The sequence below is a fragment of the Anabrus simplex genome, chromosome 6, assembly GCF_040414725.1.
Source record: "Anabrus simplex isolate iqAnaSimp1 chromosome 6, ASM4041472v1, whole genome shotgun sequence".
Taxonomy (NCBI): Eukaryota; Metazoa; Arthropoda; class Insecta; order Orthoptera; family Tettigoniidae; genus Anabrus; species Anabrus simplex.
In genome coordinates, this window is record NC_090270.1 from 282,651,865 (window position 1) to 282,665,937 (window position 14,073).

The 14,073-nt window shown below is 36.8% G+C and overlaps 1 protein-coding gene across 1 annotated transcript in view; it reads right to left on the reverse strand.

Moving 5' to 3' along the window:
• Cdc42 (Cell division cycle 42) overlaps window positions 1–9,092 on the reverse strand; it is a 98,698-nt gene extending 89,606 nt beyond the window's left edge. The window contains exons 1-2 of the mRNA XM_067150446.2: window positions 9,005–9,092; window positions 7,994–8,126 (exon numbers count right to left, since the gene is read on the reverse strand). Of these exons, the coding sequence (XP_067006547.1) occupies window positions 7,994–8,098 (105 nt within the window). The 5' untranslated portion in view covers window positions 8,099–8,126; window positions 9,005–9,092. The remainder of the gene's footprint in view (window positions 1–7,993; window positions 8,127–9,004) is intronic.
• Window positions 9,093–14,073: the final 4,981 nt, after the last annotated feature.

Here is a 14,073-nt window from a genome sequence, read left to right on the forward strand (position 1 = left end):
TGTACACACAAAATAATGCCAACAGTAGCTATAAGAAACAAAAGAAGCACAGTATGTGTAACGAGAAGTATTTTCCATAATTTCGTCCTAGTGTTTATCCATAACAAAGAGAAAATCAGTTCTGTAAGAAAGGGAAACAACCTATGTGACAGTACATGGTAGAATGCAAGCTGACTAGGAACAAAATTGTAATCTGTTACACCTACAGTTTGGATATGACAATGACGGCTTTAATCTAAAGGAAATAAGAGTTGTTTATATAAAAACGTGGTAAAACAGCACTTTCACCTTTCATGCTCAATGGAATCGCCTGTTAGAATTTTCAAAGTAGGCTATCAGCAATTATTTTAAAAGCAGATTGAAAAATAGTTTCTCATAATTGCCTCACAGAGGGTGTTTCCACCAAGGCCATCCCTGCCAAATGTTTCCCTATACAGGTCCTATTTCCTGGAACAAGATACAACATGACTTACAGAAAACCTGTCTCCATGTTGCAGCGGGACTGGAGGAAATACCTACATGGAATGTAGTCTTTTCTGGGTGCAGTCTTAAATTGTTCACCCAATAGGGACCTTGTCTAAACAGTGGAAAGCAAGCCAATGTAGTCTGCGCTTGACGGCAGCAACGAGATGAAAACAGATAACTACTTTCCTATTTCACTGATATCTGGTGCCTATAAAGGTATGGAGGGTCTAGTCGCTAAGAACATACATTTTCTCCATGAAATAAACCTTTTACACTAAGAACATCATGATTTCATTTCAGGGAAGTCTCCTGATACTCTTCACAAAAGTTGATGACTGGCAGCAATCACAGGATAAATGAGGTACAACTCTTACATAGACTAGGAGGTTCTGGACTTTAGCAGTGTGTTATGTTTAAAGGAGCTAAGTCACTGACCTCAGCTGTAGCCTCAACAGCATCAGAGGTTAGTGAAAGGTCCTTTGGAGAGCATGACAAGTCCCAGGAATCAGGTCAACCCAGCACCTTCTCCCCCACCCTATTTTGAAATTCTGGAACTAAGATGGAGTACTAATTGACACATCATAAGTGACACATAGCGACACATGTACGTAGCCAGCACATTAGAATTACCAATCAGTGAGGTGCAAACATGTGAAGTAAACTTGCTTGTTTGTTAATCTGTACAAAGGACAGATGCACTTATTGGTAGCGAATGAGAACTACTAACCTATGTGAAATACAATGTGCTGATTCGTTGTATGGTAGAAAGGGCAGACATCTTTTACAGCACCTTTGCTGTGTTCTCTCTTGGCTTTGCTTCTTGTTTGGTGTTCAGTCCAAGCGTGTGATTGTATAGTTCTGATCAGTTGTACAGGTGATTGTAATTATGGTTTCTTCTATTAATGTTTTAGAGGTACGAGTAGGCAATACTGTGCAATATACAGTAAAATCTCTGTAAGATACTCCAGTTTATTATGCTATTTGTGAAATTATCATGTTAGTTGGTCGTACAAATATAGGCTACTTGGTTATATATTTAAATGTCACAGTACTTTCATAATTCCTTCTCCTGTAGATGCAGTACACTTTTCATTGGGGTAATCACATAAATATGATTGTAAATAAAGGGTACAAATCTCTGCACATGGTTATGAGAGTATTTAGGGGTTACAGTAAGGATGTAAAGGAGAGAGCATATTTGTCTCTGGTGAGACCTCAACTTGAGTATGGTTCCAGTGTATGGGACCCTTACCAGGATTACTTGATTCAGGAACTGGAAAAAATCCAAAGAAAAGCAGCTCGAATTGTTCTGGGCGATTTCCAACAAAAAAGTAGCGTTACAAAAATGTTGCAAAGTTTGGGCTGGAAAGACTTGGTAGAAAGGAGACGAGCTGCTCGACTAAGTGGTATGTCACATGTAATAAATATCATTTTTGGTCTGTATTGATATTTGATTGAAATAATTACAGTAAGTTATTTATTAGACCACCTAATCAATACAAAGTCTAGCCTTGGATGATTTACATAAATTTGTTAACTAATAGTGGTACATGTTTCACCTTCCCTGAAGGCAACATCAGCCATAGTCTTAACCTTAAATTAAAAATAAGCATCTAAATAACATGTAATAATGAAATGAATTTTAAAATCTTGAGGAGATTTGAAATAAAATAACATTAAAAATAATAATGATGGTTTAAAAAATACAATGTGATGAGATATAATAGTGGAAGTATTAACAGAATTAACATTAGAAGGCTGCTAAAATAAGTGCAATGGATAAAACAACAGATTGTTATACAACAAGAAGTAAGATTGCATAAAAATAAAGTTGATAGTCTGGCGGTTATAATTAGATGATGGCGAAAAATCGTATACAATCAAAGTAAAGAAGAGAGAATAAAAGTCAAAGGTTGGTTGAGAGATCCGAAGTTAATCATAATCTTGAAGATAAAAGACGAAAGTCAGAGGCATATGGTGAAGTTGATGATATGAAGTTGAAGAACAGTTTCAAATAGGATCTCTATGGACCATCTCAAAATTTGAAGTAATGCTCAAATGTTGCAAGTTGCGAGTTTGTAGATATTCTAGTTGAAAAGGCATATAATAGTGGAATCATTTGACGGTGACAAAGATAGCTTGTAACGTTATGAGTTAGAAGTATTTGCAACAGTAGACTTCTTGCTACGTGTGTTATAGCTGAAGGTTTGTGTTGGAGTCTACTGTTGCAAATACTTCTAACTCATAACGTTACAAGCTATAAGAAAAAAACATAAAATGAGAACAAAAATTAGAATGAATATTATACAATATGTGCAATCATGAGTTCTTAAATGACAATTGACAATTAAAATGTCATTTAAAATGTTTGCGAAGAAATGGGAGTTGGTACGATAATTACATCAGCAATCTTAAAATGATCTTATAAAACTGAACAAACTAGGCCTTAACCAAATAAATAATAAGAAAGTCTATGGCTAAAGTTGCCGTATCAAGGTTCAGGTTGCTTCCAGCCGAATTTCTGTCAACCATTTTTGTTGCAACTCCTTTCAACATTTCAATAAACTCAAATAATAACACTGAATTCTTGTATTTAACTTAAGTATAGTAACTCGATCAATAACAGACAGCAACCGGTCCATAATATTGTAGCCCAAACAATATGGCAGTCATGCATTAACGTTGGCTTCAATTTTGGCTGCACGTTGGCGAGGTGATCTACCGTATCTTATTCTATGCTCATTGGCTGGCACAGACGATGTTGCTAATATGTCCACGGGAACAAATCTTAGCCTCACTGGGTGAATGCACTGCGGTATGAGACGACATCTCTATGTTATTCTGTGCTCGTTGGCAATTATCTACAGCGAAGCTTCAGAAAAGTAATTTTCTTTAAAATGTACCAAATTCCTGGTTGTGAGAGTTTCGTTGTAATTTTCTTGTAAAAGAGAGGCAACAACATATAGCTGGTATGAATTTCAGCTGTTGAAACTGTCTCGCTTTTCGTAATCGCTGTGAATGAATGCGATATACGGATTTTGTATTTACAGAAGCAGCTAAGATCCAGCCACTATCGCCACAGCCCAGGAATGTTTTCCTAAAAACAGCATCTACAAAAAAGATATAGTAGGCCTAAATCCACATCAGTTTCTCCAAATTACATGATGATATAAGACGGCAGGACGCTTGAAATAACTCCTTGCAATATTCAATTTCTCTGATGGATAAAATTTCAGTATCATTACCATCAGAAACTCACGGTATTGCTAAAATTGTGTTTGATAAGCTCACTCATATAATATTAATAACTTCTGGTTACATAAAACACTGCGTAAAATTTCTAAGAGAGCTTTCTGGTGAAGAAAACGGTACTGAAGAGAAATTCACCATAGAAGAACGTGTGATGCTTTTCATATGCGCCCGTGACATCAAAAGAATATCTTCACTGTACAAAACATTTTACACTAGATGCAGGAGATTAACACAAGAAAATCTCTGTATCTGGTTACCATGCACAGTATTTGTTTCTGCTTATGGTTGTGCTTATTTTCTCAATTTTTTATGTGCATTTGCTTCTTGTGGGCAATTAATCAAGAAATTGAATGTTATAAAGTATTCTACCAATCAGGTCAAATATGTGTGGTTCATCAATTCGACAGACGATTTTTACCCTCTGATTAGTATTATATACAGGATGGTTGTCTACTACTTCTTCTTAACACTAGGTTTACTGCAGCGGTCAAAATGACCATTTTCAGTTTTGTTTTCTCTATCACTCTCGTTATACGGTTAGAACATACAAACCCTTAGGTGGCTTTTAACGATATTTAGTGTACTTTTTGGCACATAGCTTCAAAAAGCCGTAACTCCTTTCTAGTTAGCGCTATGAGGTCATATACCTACTTTTACCGGGCGGTCATTTTGACTGATATTGCAGTAGCTACCCCATCAGACTTATGTGGCATTCATTTAGAACGGGATATCACTCTAACAAGCTATTACAGCGTATTATTTTAGCGCAGTATAGGATAGAACTTATTGTTGTGCTGCGATGGGACAGCCGATGGCTCTTTTCAAACATGATACAAATACACTGACAGGAAAATATAGTCAGTATTTGTTCAGTAATGGAAGGTGTGCAATCATAACGAGCAGTCAATCGTCGTGTTCACTCATTACAAACATTCAAACTAGATTTCCCGATTGTAATTCCCCCGAAGAAGCATGTTCTCGCGTAGTCTGCAAATGGATGCCGAAATTCTGAAGCATAAGCATATAATTTCCCCATCACAATCAAGCGATGAAGCTGGGACTCATTTAGACCTCGATAATTGCGAAGACCTGTATAACTTGACAAACGCAAAGAGTTCAGATAGTGATTCTAGTTGCGTCGAGCCTGCAGAATTTCCACGTGAACATGAAATCACACAGCACCCTTCGACCTCAAAGGTTAGGGAACTACCCGCCAAATGGCGATGCACGCACACTAGCAAAGTTAGACATTTTGTATTTACGTAATTCTGTCCACAGTGTAAGTAAGTTTGGTATTACATTTTTCAGGTGAAGGAAACACTAAGTAAGATAATGAAATTACTAGCAAGGAGCACGATATCAACTACAGAAGGCCGAGCATACGCTGTGGTATGTCAACATATAAAAACCCTATGACGGTTGGCGAGGAAGAATCGCTTTGGATGGAACAGTGCGGACTCTTGTCGATCTACAAAGCCTACCAGGCCGTTGAGGGCAGTAAAATATACTGAGGGAAGTCCGATGTCCCACAGGACATACAAAACCCCACATTGAAGGAACTTGTCTTTTTATTGACGAATCCAAGCAGCGCCACATCGAATGATACACTGAGGTTGGAGCCCGCGAAGTTCTGAACAATCCTGAACGGACACTTCCTTTGGAAGAATTGGACACTGTCATCGGTATTTTATACGCACGCAGAACGTATGGAGCCGACATGAACGTTCTCAATCTGTGGTCACAGAAGTGACATCCTGGAATTTTCTCCCAAACTGTGGCACGAAACCGTTTCCTGGATATCATGAGGTTTCTTCGATTCGATGACAAATCTACCAGCAGGAATCTCCTGAAAATTGATAGATTGGCGCTTGTACCTGTTGTGCGGGACAAATTTATATCTAATTTTACTATTTGCTTCAGACCAAGTGAGAACATTACTGTAGATGAACGGCTCTTTCCATTGAATGCTAGATGCCCATTGATGTAGTATATGGCCAATAAACCAGAAAAGTTTGGTATGAAATTTTGGTTAGCTGTGGATGTGGACGTCAAGTATGTTGTTAACGGTTTTTCTATCTTGGAAAAGATGAAACGCGACCCACCGATTAGACTCTAAGTGAACACGTAGTATTTCGTCTTGCTGAGTTTTTCATCAATCATGGAAGAAGTGTGCAAAGGGAACAAGATAATTGAAAGGTGTGCAATCTCTAAAACAACTGGTCTGTTGTTAAGTTCACTTCAAAGGTGACCAAGCAAAGAGTGTGTGTGTGTGTGTGTTCAGTGCAACAAATAAGTTGAAAAGCAGAAAGTGACATTCACGCAGATATGTATACAATGTAAGGTAAAGTGTGTAAGAACAACATTCTGCCTTATTAGTGTACTTATTTGTTTGTTTATTTATTCATAATAGTGTTTACAAGTCATGCATGATAATTAAATTATGGTCTATGATGTTTTATACTAAATTCAAACCTTTTTCAGACATCAATATCCTCAAGAAACGAATACCTGCCACTATCGGTCAAAATGACCGCTTCGGTAAAAGTAGGTAGAAAGAATGTTTGGTAATCCTAGTGTTAAAACAATAATCACCACCACTACTACTCTCTCAGTCAGATAGCTCTTCAAATATTCTTTTATAGACTGATTGTACCTCGAACCTGACCTGGCAGGGAATCGAACTTGGGGCCTTTTGTTAAGAGGCAGGATACCTCTATGTGGCTGAACCAGTAAAGCAAACAAACATAAATGAAATTTCAAATTAGTTCACCTGTCAATGATACATAATGAAATATTAAATATATAAATTGCAAATACACTTTAAAATACCACCCAGAGTTATTTGTTAACACAAGATACATATTCCTACTACCTCTTCCCTCCCCGCCTCTCAGTGTACTGTTTTTAAAATTTTTTTATGGAAGGCAATAAAGTAACACACCAGGGTCTGGATGACAATTATTCTTTAGTAGCAGTACTTCCATGAGTGCATCGTGCCTTCATTAGTAAACCCTGATGGAAACTTAATCTTTAGTGAAGGTTAGATTCTGACCCACCAGAAACAACTGGGTTACATGAACGCTACTGATCCACGAAATATCACTGTAATATTTGTCACATATGAAAGGTAATCATTGATTTACTCAAATAAAGTCTAAAATCCCAGGTAGATTAAGAAATAATGGAAATATTTAATTTTACAGAATACATACTTTACTGCCTTACAGCTATATACAATTTTTTCTGCGTCGCAGGGCTTCCGTGTTTTGTTTGTGTGTAACACAACACTTTCGTGTGTCATGTCTTTGCTCACGGTAATGCTTTGGTGTCGTGTCACTTCAACTGTCAATTGTTTAATAGTGCTGTTCCTTTAATAAAGTAATATATCTATTGGTCCAGGGATCATGCTATTTTCCGGTTGCTTCGGCATGAGATTTAGATCTTGTAATTTCCTTATTACATGGTGATTTTCGTCGTCAAGAAAAGCGATAACATCCTTAATGTTGTTCACCTCCATTTTGCTTTTTGAACTGTCCGCGCTAGACAAATGCACAAAGATAATAAGAATTCACAGACATTGCACTCCCATTCATCGGTGCCAGCCCTGGACCTCAAGAAACAAACAAAAGACGGCGCGAGCAGCGGAATGCAACATGATGGACTCCTGTTTACAGCTCATAAGTACGTATTCATATTTCTTGCTAGTAACGACGGTATTTCTTAATCTACCTGGGATTCGAGACTTTATTTGAGTAAATCAATGATTACCTTTCACATGTGACAAATATTACAGTGATATTTCGTGGATCAGTAGCGTTCATATAACCAACAACTGCATTTGACAAGAGATTACATCAGAGTTAATTTGATTCAACCGGCAACCTTAATATGTATTACTGTAGAGACTCATCAGGTTGATGTTAATATTAACAATGACTAGGTAGTTTCTTGTGCAACAGAAAGCACTGCACACAAAGAAAATCGCAAAACAAGTATCTTACCCTCACTACTGCACTCTCACAAACCACTTCACCTCTGCCATGCTGACTGGAGCGAGTGATTAAGGGTAGAATTTACAAGTGTATACGAACACGGAGAAAACCAAATCCTGTTTGTGTTTTCATTTATAATTTGTCCAGCCGTTGTCTATACATAACCATCCATAATTTTCCTTTTTTAAACAATTTCTCCATATTACCGAGTTTCATAATCTGCTAGTTCTTTATATAATATAACATACCCTAACACTACAGAAGAAATAGTCTGATTCACTCACCGTTGGCACATACTCTGACGGGAACTTGTTTGTTGTGTACGAGATCAGCAGGCAAGTTTTACCGACTGCTCCATCACCCACAACTACACACTTGATGGTCTGCATTTTAGCACAAAAACTAGGTTACACCTAGCTGAAAGCAGCAATGTAAAACACAGAAACATTAGTGACATTTGTACAAATACTGTAGGCCTACTGCTAATTTGATGGAAAATTGTAACTTAATGTAAAACAATATACATCAGAACGTCTACAAAACTATCCTGAGGCATCTAAAGATGAAAATAACATGCATAAAAAATCATATCAACACGGTCATCACGCCAGAATGACGACAAAATCACATAACCTCCAAAATGTAGCGCATAAGACGGTCATCTCCATCGGAGTATATGAGAAGTACAAAGTTACATCAAAACTTAAATGAATGTTAAAACTCGAACAACTAAGAAATGAAAAGAAAACTATTCTAAAATGCCAACAAACGACGCAATACCAGTATGTTAAAATTATCTCGATCCCTTGAAACACAACCGTACTGCATTGGACGTAGTCAGCATATGTTTACAATATAATATGCTGATAAATCTATTGATAACCAAAATCAAGTTAACTTACAGGAGTACCCAATGACAGAAATGAGTAACATTCCTAAGAAACAATGACTTCATTCATTAGGGGGTGTGTAGTAAACGACGATGTGATAACACGTCATCTACAATTAATCGCTTGGCATTCACACTCAATAGCAGTAACTGCTAGTAATGCGTGGTGTTAAATTTTCCTATTTCAACGACCTTCAGTATGTTAAAATGTACACAGAAAAGTGAAATATGCAGGAAAAGAAGCCATTTTGATTAAAAGCAATTCCGGCCCTCCGTGTTTATTTACTTCCTCTTACCGTGCGAACCAGAATTACAACAGAACACACTGAATGAAGTTAGAGGACTTCACACTATTCTATTGTCCAAGAAACACATTATATTATATTAATACAACTTCAAAACATACCTATCAGATGTTGGGCGTCGACAAACTATTTCCTTCCGTATGTCAGACGACTTGGGAGCCATCTGGACGATTGTCTTTCAACTATTTCCAAGATACGATCGTAAATTCTGCAATCGATAGTATCTAACCCGATGGAAATCCAATCACTCGGAAGTGTATATTTGGTGTCGGCCATAATTACCGAGCAAAAATTTCGAAACAAAATTAAAGAATTACAGATTGTGAAACCTCAAATAAAATAATTGTCTTATACAATTATATTTAATGAAACCTACTGCAATTGACACAGATCCCTTTCTGAATAGTTAAGTATTCTGTATAAGTGAATTGAGGCCTCTTTTATGGACTAACGCAAGAACAAATTTTAAATTAAACATTGACATTGACTTATCTCATTCACATACTTCGCTCAGACAATGTGAAAGTGACAAAGATAACAATAACGATATTAACGCCATTCATTCATATATAGGCCTTGTGCGAATGAAGCTGTATCATACTTGTGGCACCACACGTAGTTAAACTAGTACCAAATACAGTAGAGACAATACGCGACACTTACGGATTTCTTCTTAATTCTCAATCCTAAGATTGGTTGGCAACAATTCGTCTTCTCCACTCTTCTCTGTAATCCGCTAATCTCTTCATTTCCACATATGAGCCTGTTCCTACGTCATCTCTGATCTGTCTTGCATATTGCAGTCTAGGTCTTCCTCTTCCTCTTTTACCTTGAATCTTTCCTTCTATGACATTAACTATGAATCCATTGTGCCTATAGAGATGGCCAATTAACTGGTCTCTTCTTTTTCTTATTGTTGCTAAAAAGGTTCTTTTTTCACTTATTCGTCGAAGAACTTCTCCATTGGTGAGTTTTTCAGTCCATGAGATCTTTTCCATCCTCCTCCATCACCACATCTCAAATGCTTCCAAACGTTTCTTATCACGTGCACTAATAGTCCACGTTTCTGAACCATACAAGGCCACACTCCAGACATAGCACTTAATAAAACTCTTCTTGGTCTCCACATTTAAATTCCTTGATGTAAGTAGTATCCTTTTCTTGTAAAAAGCAATTTTTGCTTGGGAAATTCTGCTCTTTATGTCGACTGAACTTTTTCCATCTGGAGTGATTTTACTTCCTAAGTAGGTAAAGGCATTTACTTGCCTTAGTGGTATATCACTAATTCTGATGTCGACTGCAATATGCTGGCGGTTGCATACCATATTTTCGGTCTTTTTTGTATTAATTTTCATGTTATACTTATCTCTCAATATCGTATTCATTCTTATTAATGCACTTTGTAGTTTCTCTTCGTTCTCCTCTATGACAGCTATGTCATCAGCAAATCGTATCATTTTGATTTCTACTCCATTTATCTTTATCCCTTTCATTTCCTCTTTGCATTCTTCAATTCCTTTCTCAATATACAGGTTGAACAGCACTGGTGACAAATTACATCCCTGTCGTACTCCTTTCTTTATATAAGCTTCCCGTACTTCACCATTTATGTTTATGATGCCTCTTTGGTTGTTATAGAGTTCGTATACTATTCGTCTATCTCTAAAATCGAAACCAACACTAGTCATAATCTTCATTAACATATTCCAGTTCACATTATCAAAAGCTTTTTCTAAATCCACGAATGCAATAAACAAAGGTTTTCTTACGTCTAGCATTTTGTCTATAACCTGTCGTAGTGTTAGAATAGCTTCTCGTGTGCCTCTATTCCGCCTAAATCCAAACTGATCTTCAGCCAAGTGTGGTTCAATTTTATTGTTTATTCGGTTATATATTATTCTTGTCAATATTTTTGACATTTGCGACAACAGACTCAAGGTGCGATGTTCTTCACATTTTAGAGTTCCAGATTTCTTTGGTATAGGGATAATGAGAGACTTTTTAAAATCTTCTGGAATTTCTCCGGTTTCATATATTTCCGTGATCAGTTTAAAAATACAGCCGTGTGTTTCATCATCTAGTCTCTGTATCATTTCTCCAGTTATTTCATCGCATCCTAGCCCTTTATTAGGTTTCAATTCTTTCACAGCCTTGAGGTATTCTTCTTTTGTTAAAGAGGGTCCCATTTGGTCACTTGTTATGTTGTATTCATTTTAAAGTTCATTTATATCAATAGGATCTTCATACAATGTTTCTATGTATCGCTTCCATCTTCCTCCCACTTCTTTGCTCGCAGACAACAGTTTCCCATTTTCACCTAATATGCTGTTACTACGGCCATTGACTGTCCTGAATTGTTTCTTAATCAATTCATAAGCAGTTTCCATGTTTCCTTTCTCCATTCTTTCTTCTATCTCTTTGCATTGTCTCATTATATATTTTTCCTTAGCCTTCTTTGCTTCTCTGTTGACAAGGTTTCGGAGTCTTTTATAGTTTGCGATTCCTTCTTCACTCTTTGAGTTTTTAAATTTCCTCCTTTCCTCTATGAGTTCAAGCACATAATCTGTAACCCATGGTTCTCGTGCTTGTTTCGTCGTTTTCCCTATTGCCTGATGTGCAGCTTCTATGATAGAGTGTTTAAGGCCCGTCCATTTCTCATTTATTGTGCCATTGGGTATTTCTGCGACCAGTGTTTGGTAGTTTTCCTTGATTCTGTCTTGTTTTAGTTTCCTCACATTATATCTGCAATATTTTTTCGCGTTTTTTCTCTTCTTTCTTAGTCTTAAATCAGATTTTAACAATACTAGGTTGTGGTCACTCGCTACATCAGCCCCTGGATAGCTTTTGCATTGTTTGACTTGGTTACGGTATCTTTCCTTTACCATAATATAATCTATTTAGTATCTCGCTTTATCTCCAGGTGCAGTCCAGGTGTACCTTCTTGTGCTGTTTGAACAAGGTGTTTGTGATTATTAGTCCTTTTGCTTTACAAAAGTCTATTAGTTGTTGTCCTCTGTCATTTCTTATTCCGAGACCATACTGACCTACAGACTTCCCATCTTTTCCTTCACCAACAGAGGCGTTCAAGTCTCCAAGAAGAATGATGTTCTCGTTGTCCTTAATTGTATCCATCAACTCCTCTAACTGATCATATATATGATCCACTTCTTCATCTGTATGATTCGTTGTTGGCATGTACACCTGTATTATTATTATGTCAACGGGTTCATTTTCTATTCTCACCATAATTATTCTATCACTGTATTATACATAGCTCTGAACTCGTACACCTACGTTTTTACTTAATACTATTCCTACACCTGCATGGCTTCCTTTGGCTCCAGAGTATATAATTCTAAAGTTATCACTCCAAAAGTCCCCCTTCTCAGGCCACTTTATTTCACTCAGTCCTAATATGTCTATGTCATGTTTAGCCATCTCCTCTTTTAAGTTCTCTAGCTTACCACAAACGTTGAGAGATCGTACATTCCAAGTTCCTTTGTGTTTCTTCCACGCTTTGTCCCTGGCCCCAGCCAGGATTTATGGATTTACGGATTTAGCCCTGTTAAAATGGGAGACAATTCGAAGGTGGCGCTCCTAGTGACTTGACCTGAAAAGTCGCGCTAAATTCAAATATCAATGGAAATGCATATACGAAAATGGATAAATAAATTACGTCTGGAAAGAAAGTGTTATTGAGATATTAACTTCGAAGTTGCTAAAACAATTCTGGATAAATGAATGAAGAATTATTTAAAAGGTTATTATCTAAGGACTGAAATTAGACATATAAACAAGATGTGAAATGGACTGCTGTGAAATGGGTTGATCTTTCATATATGCATTACTTTTTTTTTTTTTTTTTTGCTTTTGCATTCCTGCCTGAAGTGTTCCTGCCTGAACTTTCACGGTTAGATTTGTCCTTTCTCTCACTTAAAAACATTGTATCATCACAATAAGACACTTGTCAATAAAAATATCCTTACACACATGATGCAATGAATTAACATTTAAAAGGTGGACAATTTACCTCTTAACATGAAGCCTACTAACAGAAAGAAAATCTATAAAATCCCAGCTTTAATCTGAGAAGAGGGATAAAAGAAAGAAAAGTATGAAAATGTTGTCGATAGTGATGCTTTGAGGAATATTTACGTGCAATTAGAGTTAAAATGTAACATACCCTTGGCTGTATAGTCGAAGATTTTTAAAGTCGCTGGCCTGGAAATGATTTGCACAGATCATATAATTCTTCTATAAGCGTAACGTCCCTTCTTTATTGTACACCTTATCCAAATCACTACTGTGACATTTCAAAACCCACAGATCACACCTACAACACATCAGTATTGAAGGATAACGGTTGCACTATACAATAAAATATGCGTATTATATGTATTTAAGCCAGTTAAAATATGGGTCGAGCAGGTGAGAAGATTATGAAGCATTATAAAAATCTCTTTGTCACTGGAAGAATATATATGCAAACACAATATTACTTACATTTTCTTGTCACGAAGGTAGCGAAAGAAAGACCGCGCGCATTCTTCCTAACTTCATAGTTACTGCAGCCAAACACAGCACATATCATTTCCCCTCATGTTGAGAGGAGATATCAAGGAATGACACACGCTACTATTTAATTATGTCAACTCACTGAAAAGGACAAAATAACACCAAAAACTTCACACACAAATACGCGTGCTCTTATGGCAGAATCAGTAGTTCTCAGGCTACTCGCTAGAGAGAGCTCTAATAGCTGTCCCTCGATATCTCGCTGAGTGTCGCGTAGTCTCTACTGTATTTGCCAGTACAAAGCTGAAATGGCATCAGTGTACTCTCCTAATCCACTGTCTTTTATAATGGATTTGGCAGTCATTTGCTTTGGATGCCATGAAATAAAATGGGAATTATCATCGGAGATTATGCGTTAAAGAAAGGTGAACATCTTAAAAATATTAACCATGTTATACAGGGTGGCCCACTTAAACATTTCACCGCAGATATATCTGGAACAACAAGAGGTATTGAAAAATGGCTTTCACGGGCACGAAGGCAGGGAAGGGGCGAATTAAAGTGAATACTATGAGCCAGTCAAAAACGTAGGAAAATAGTATTTTCAACATCAACTTACATTTTTTTAAATAGACACCCTGTATTATTACATAAG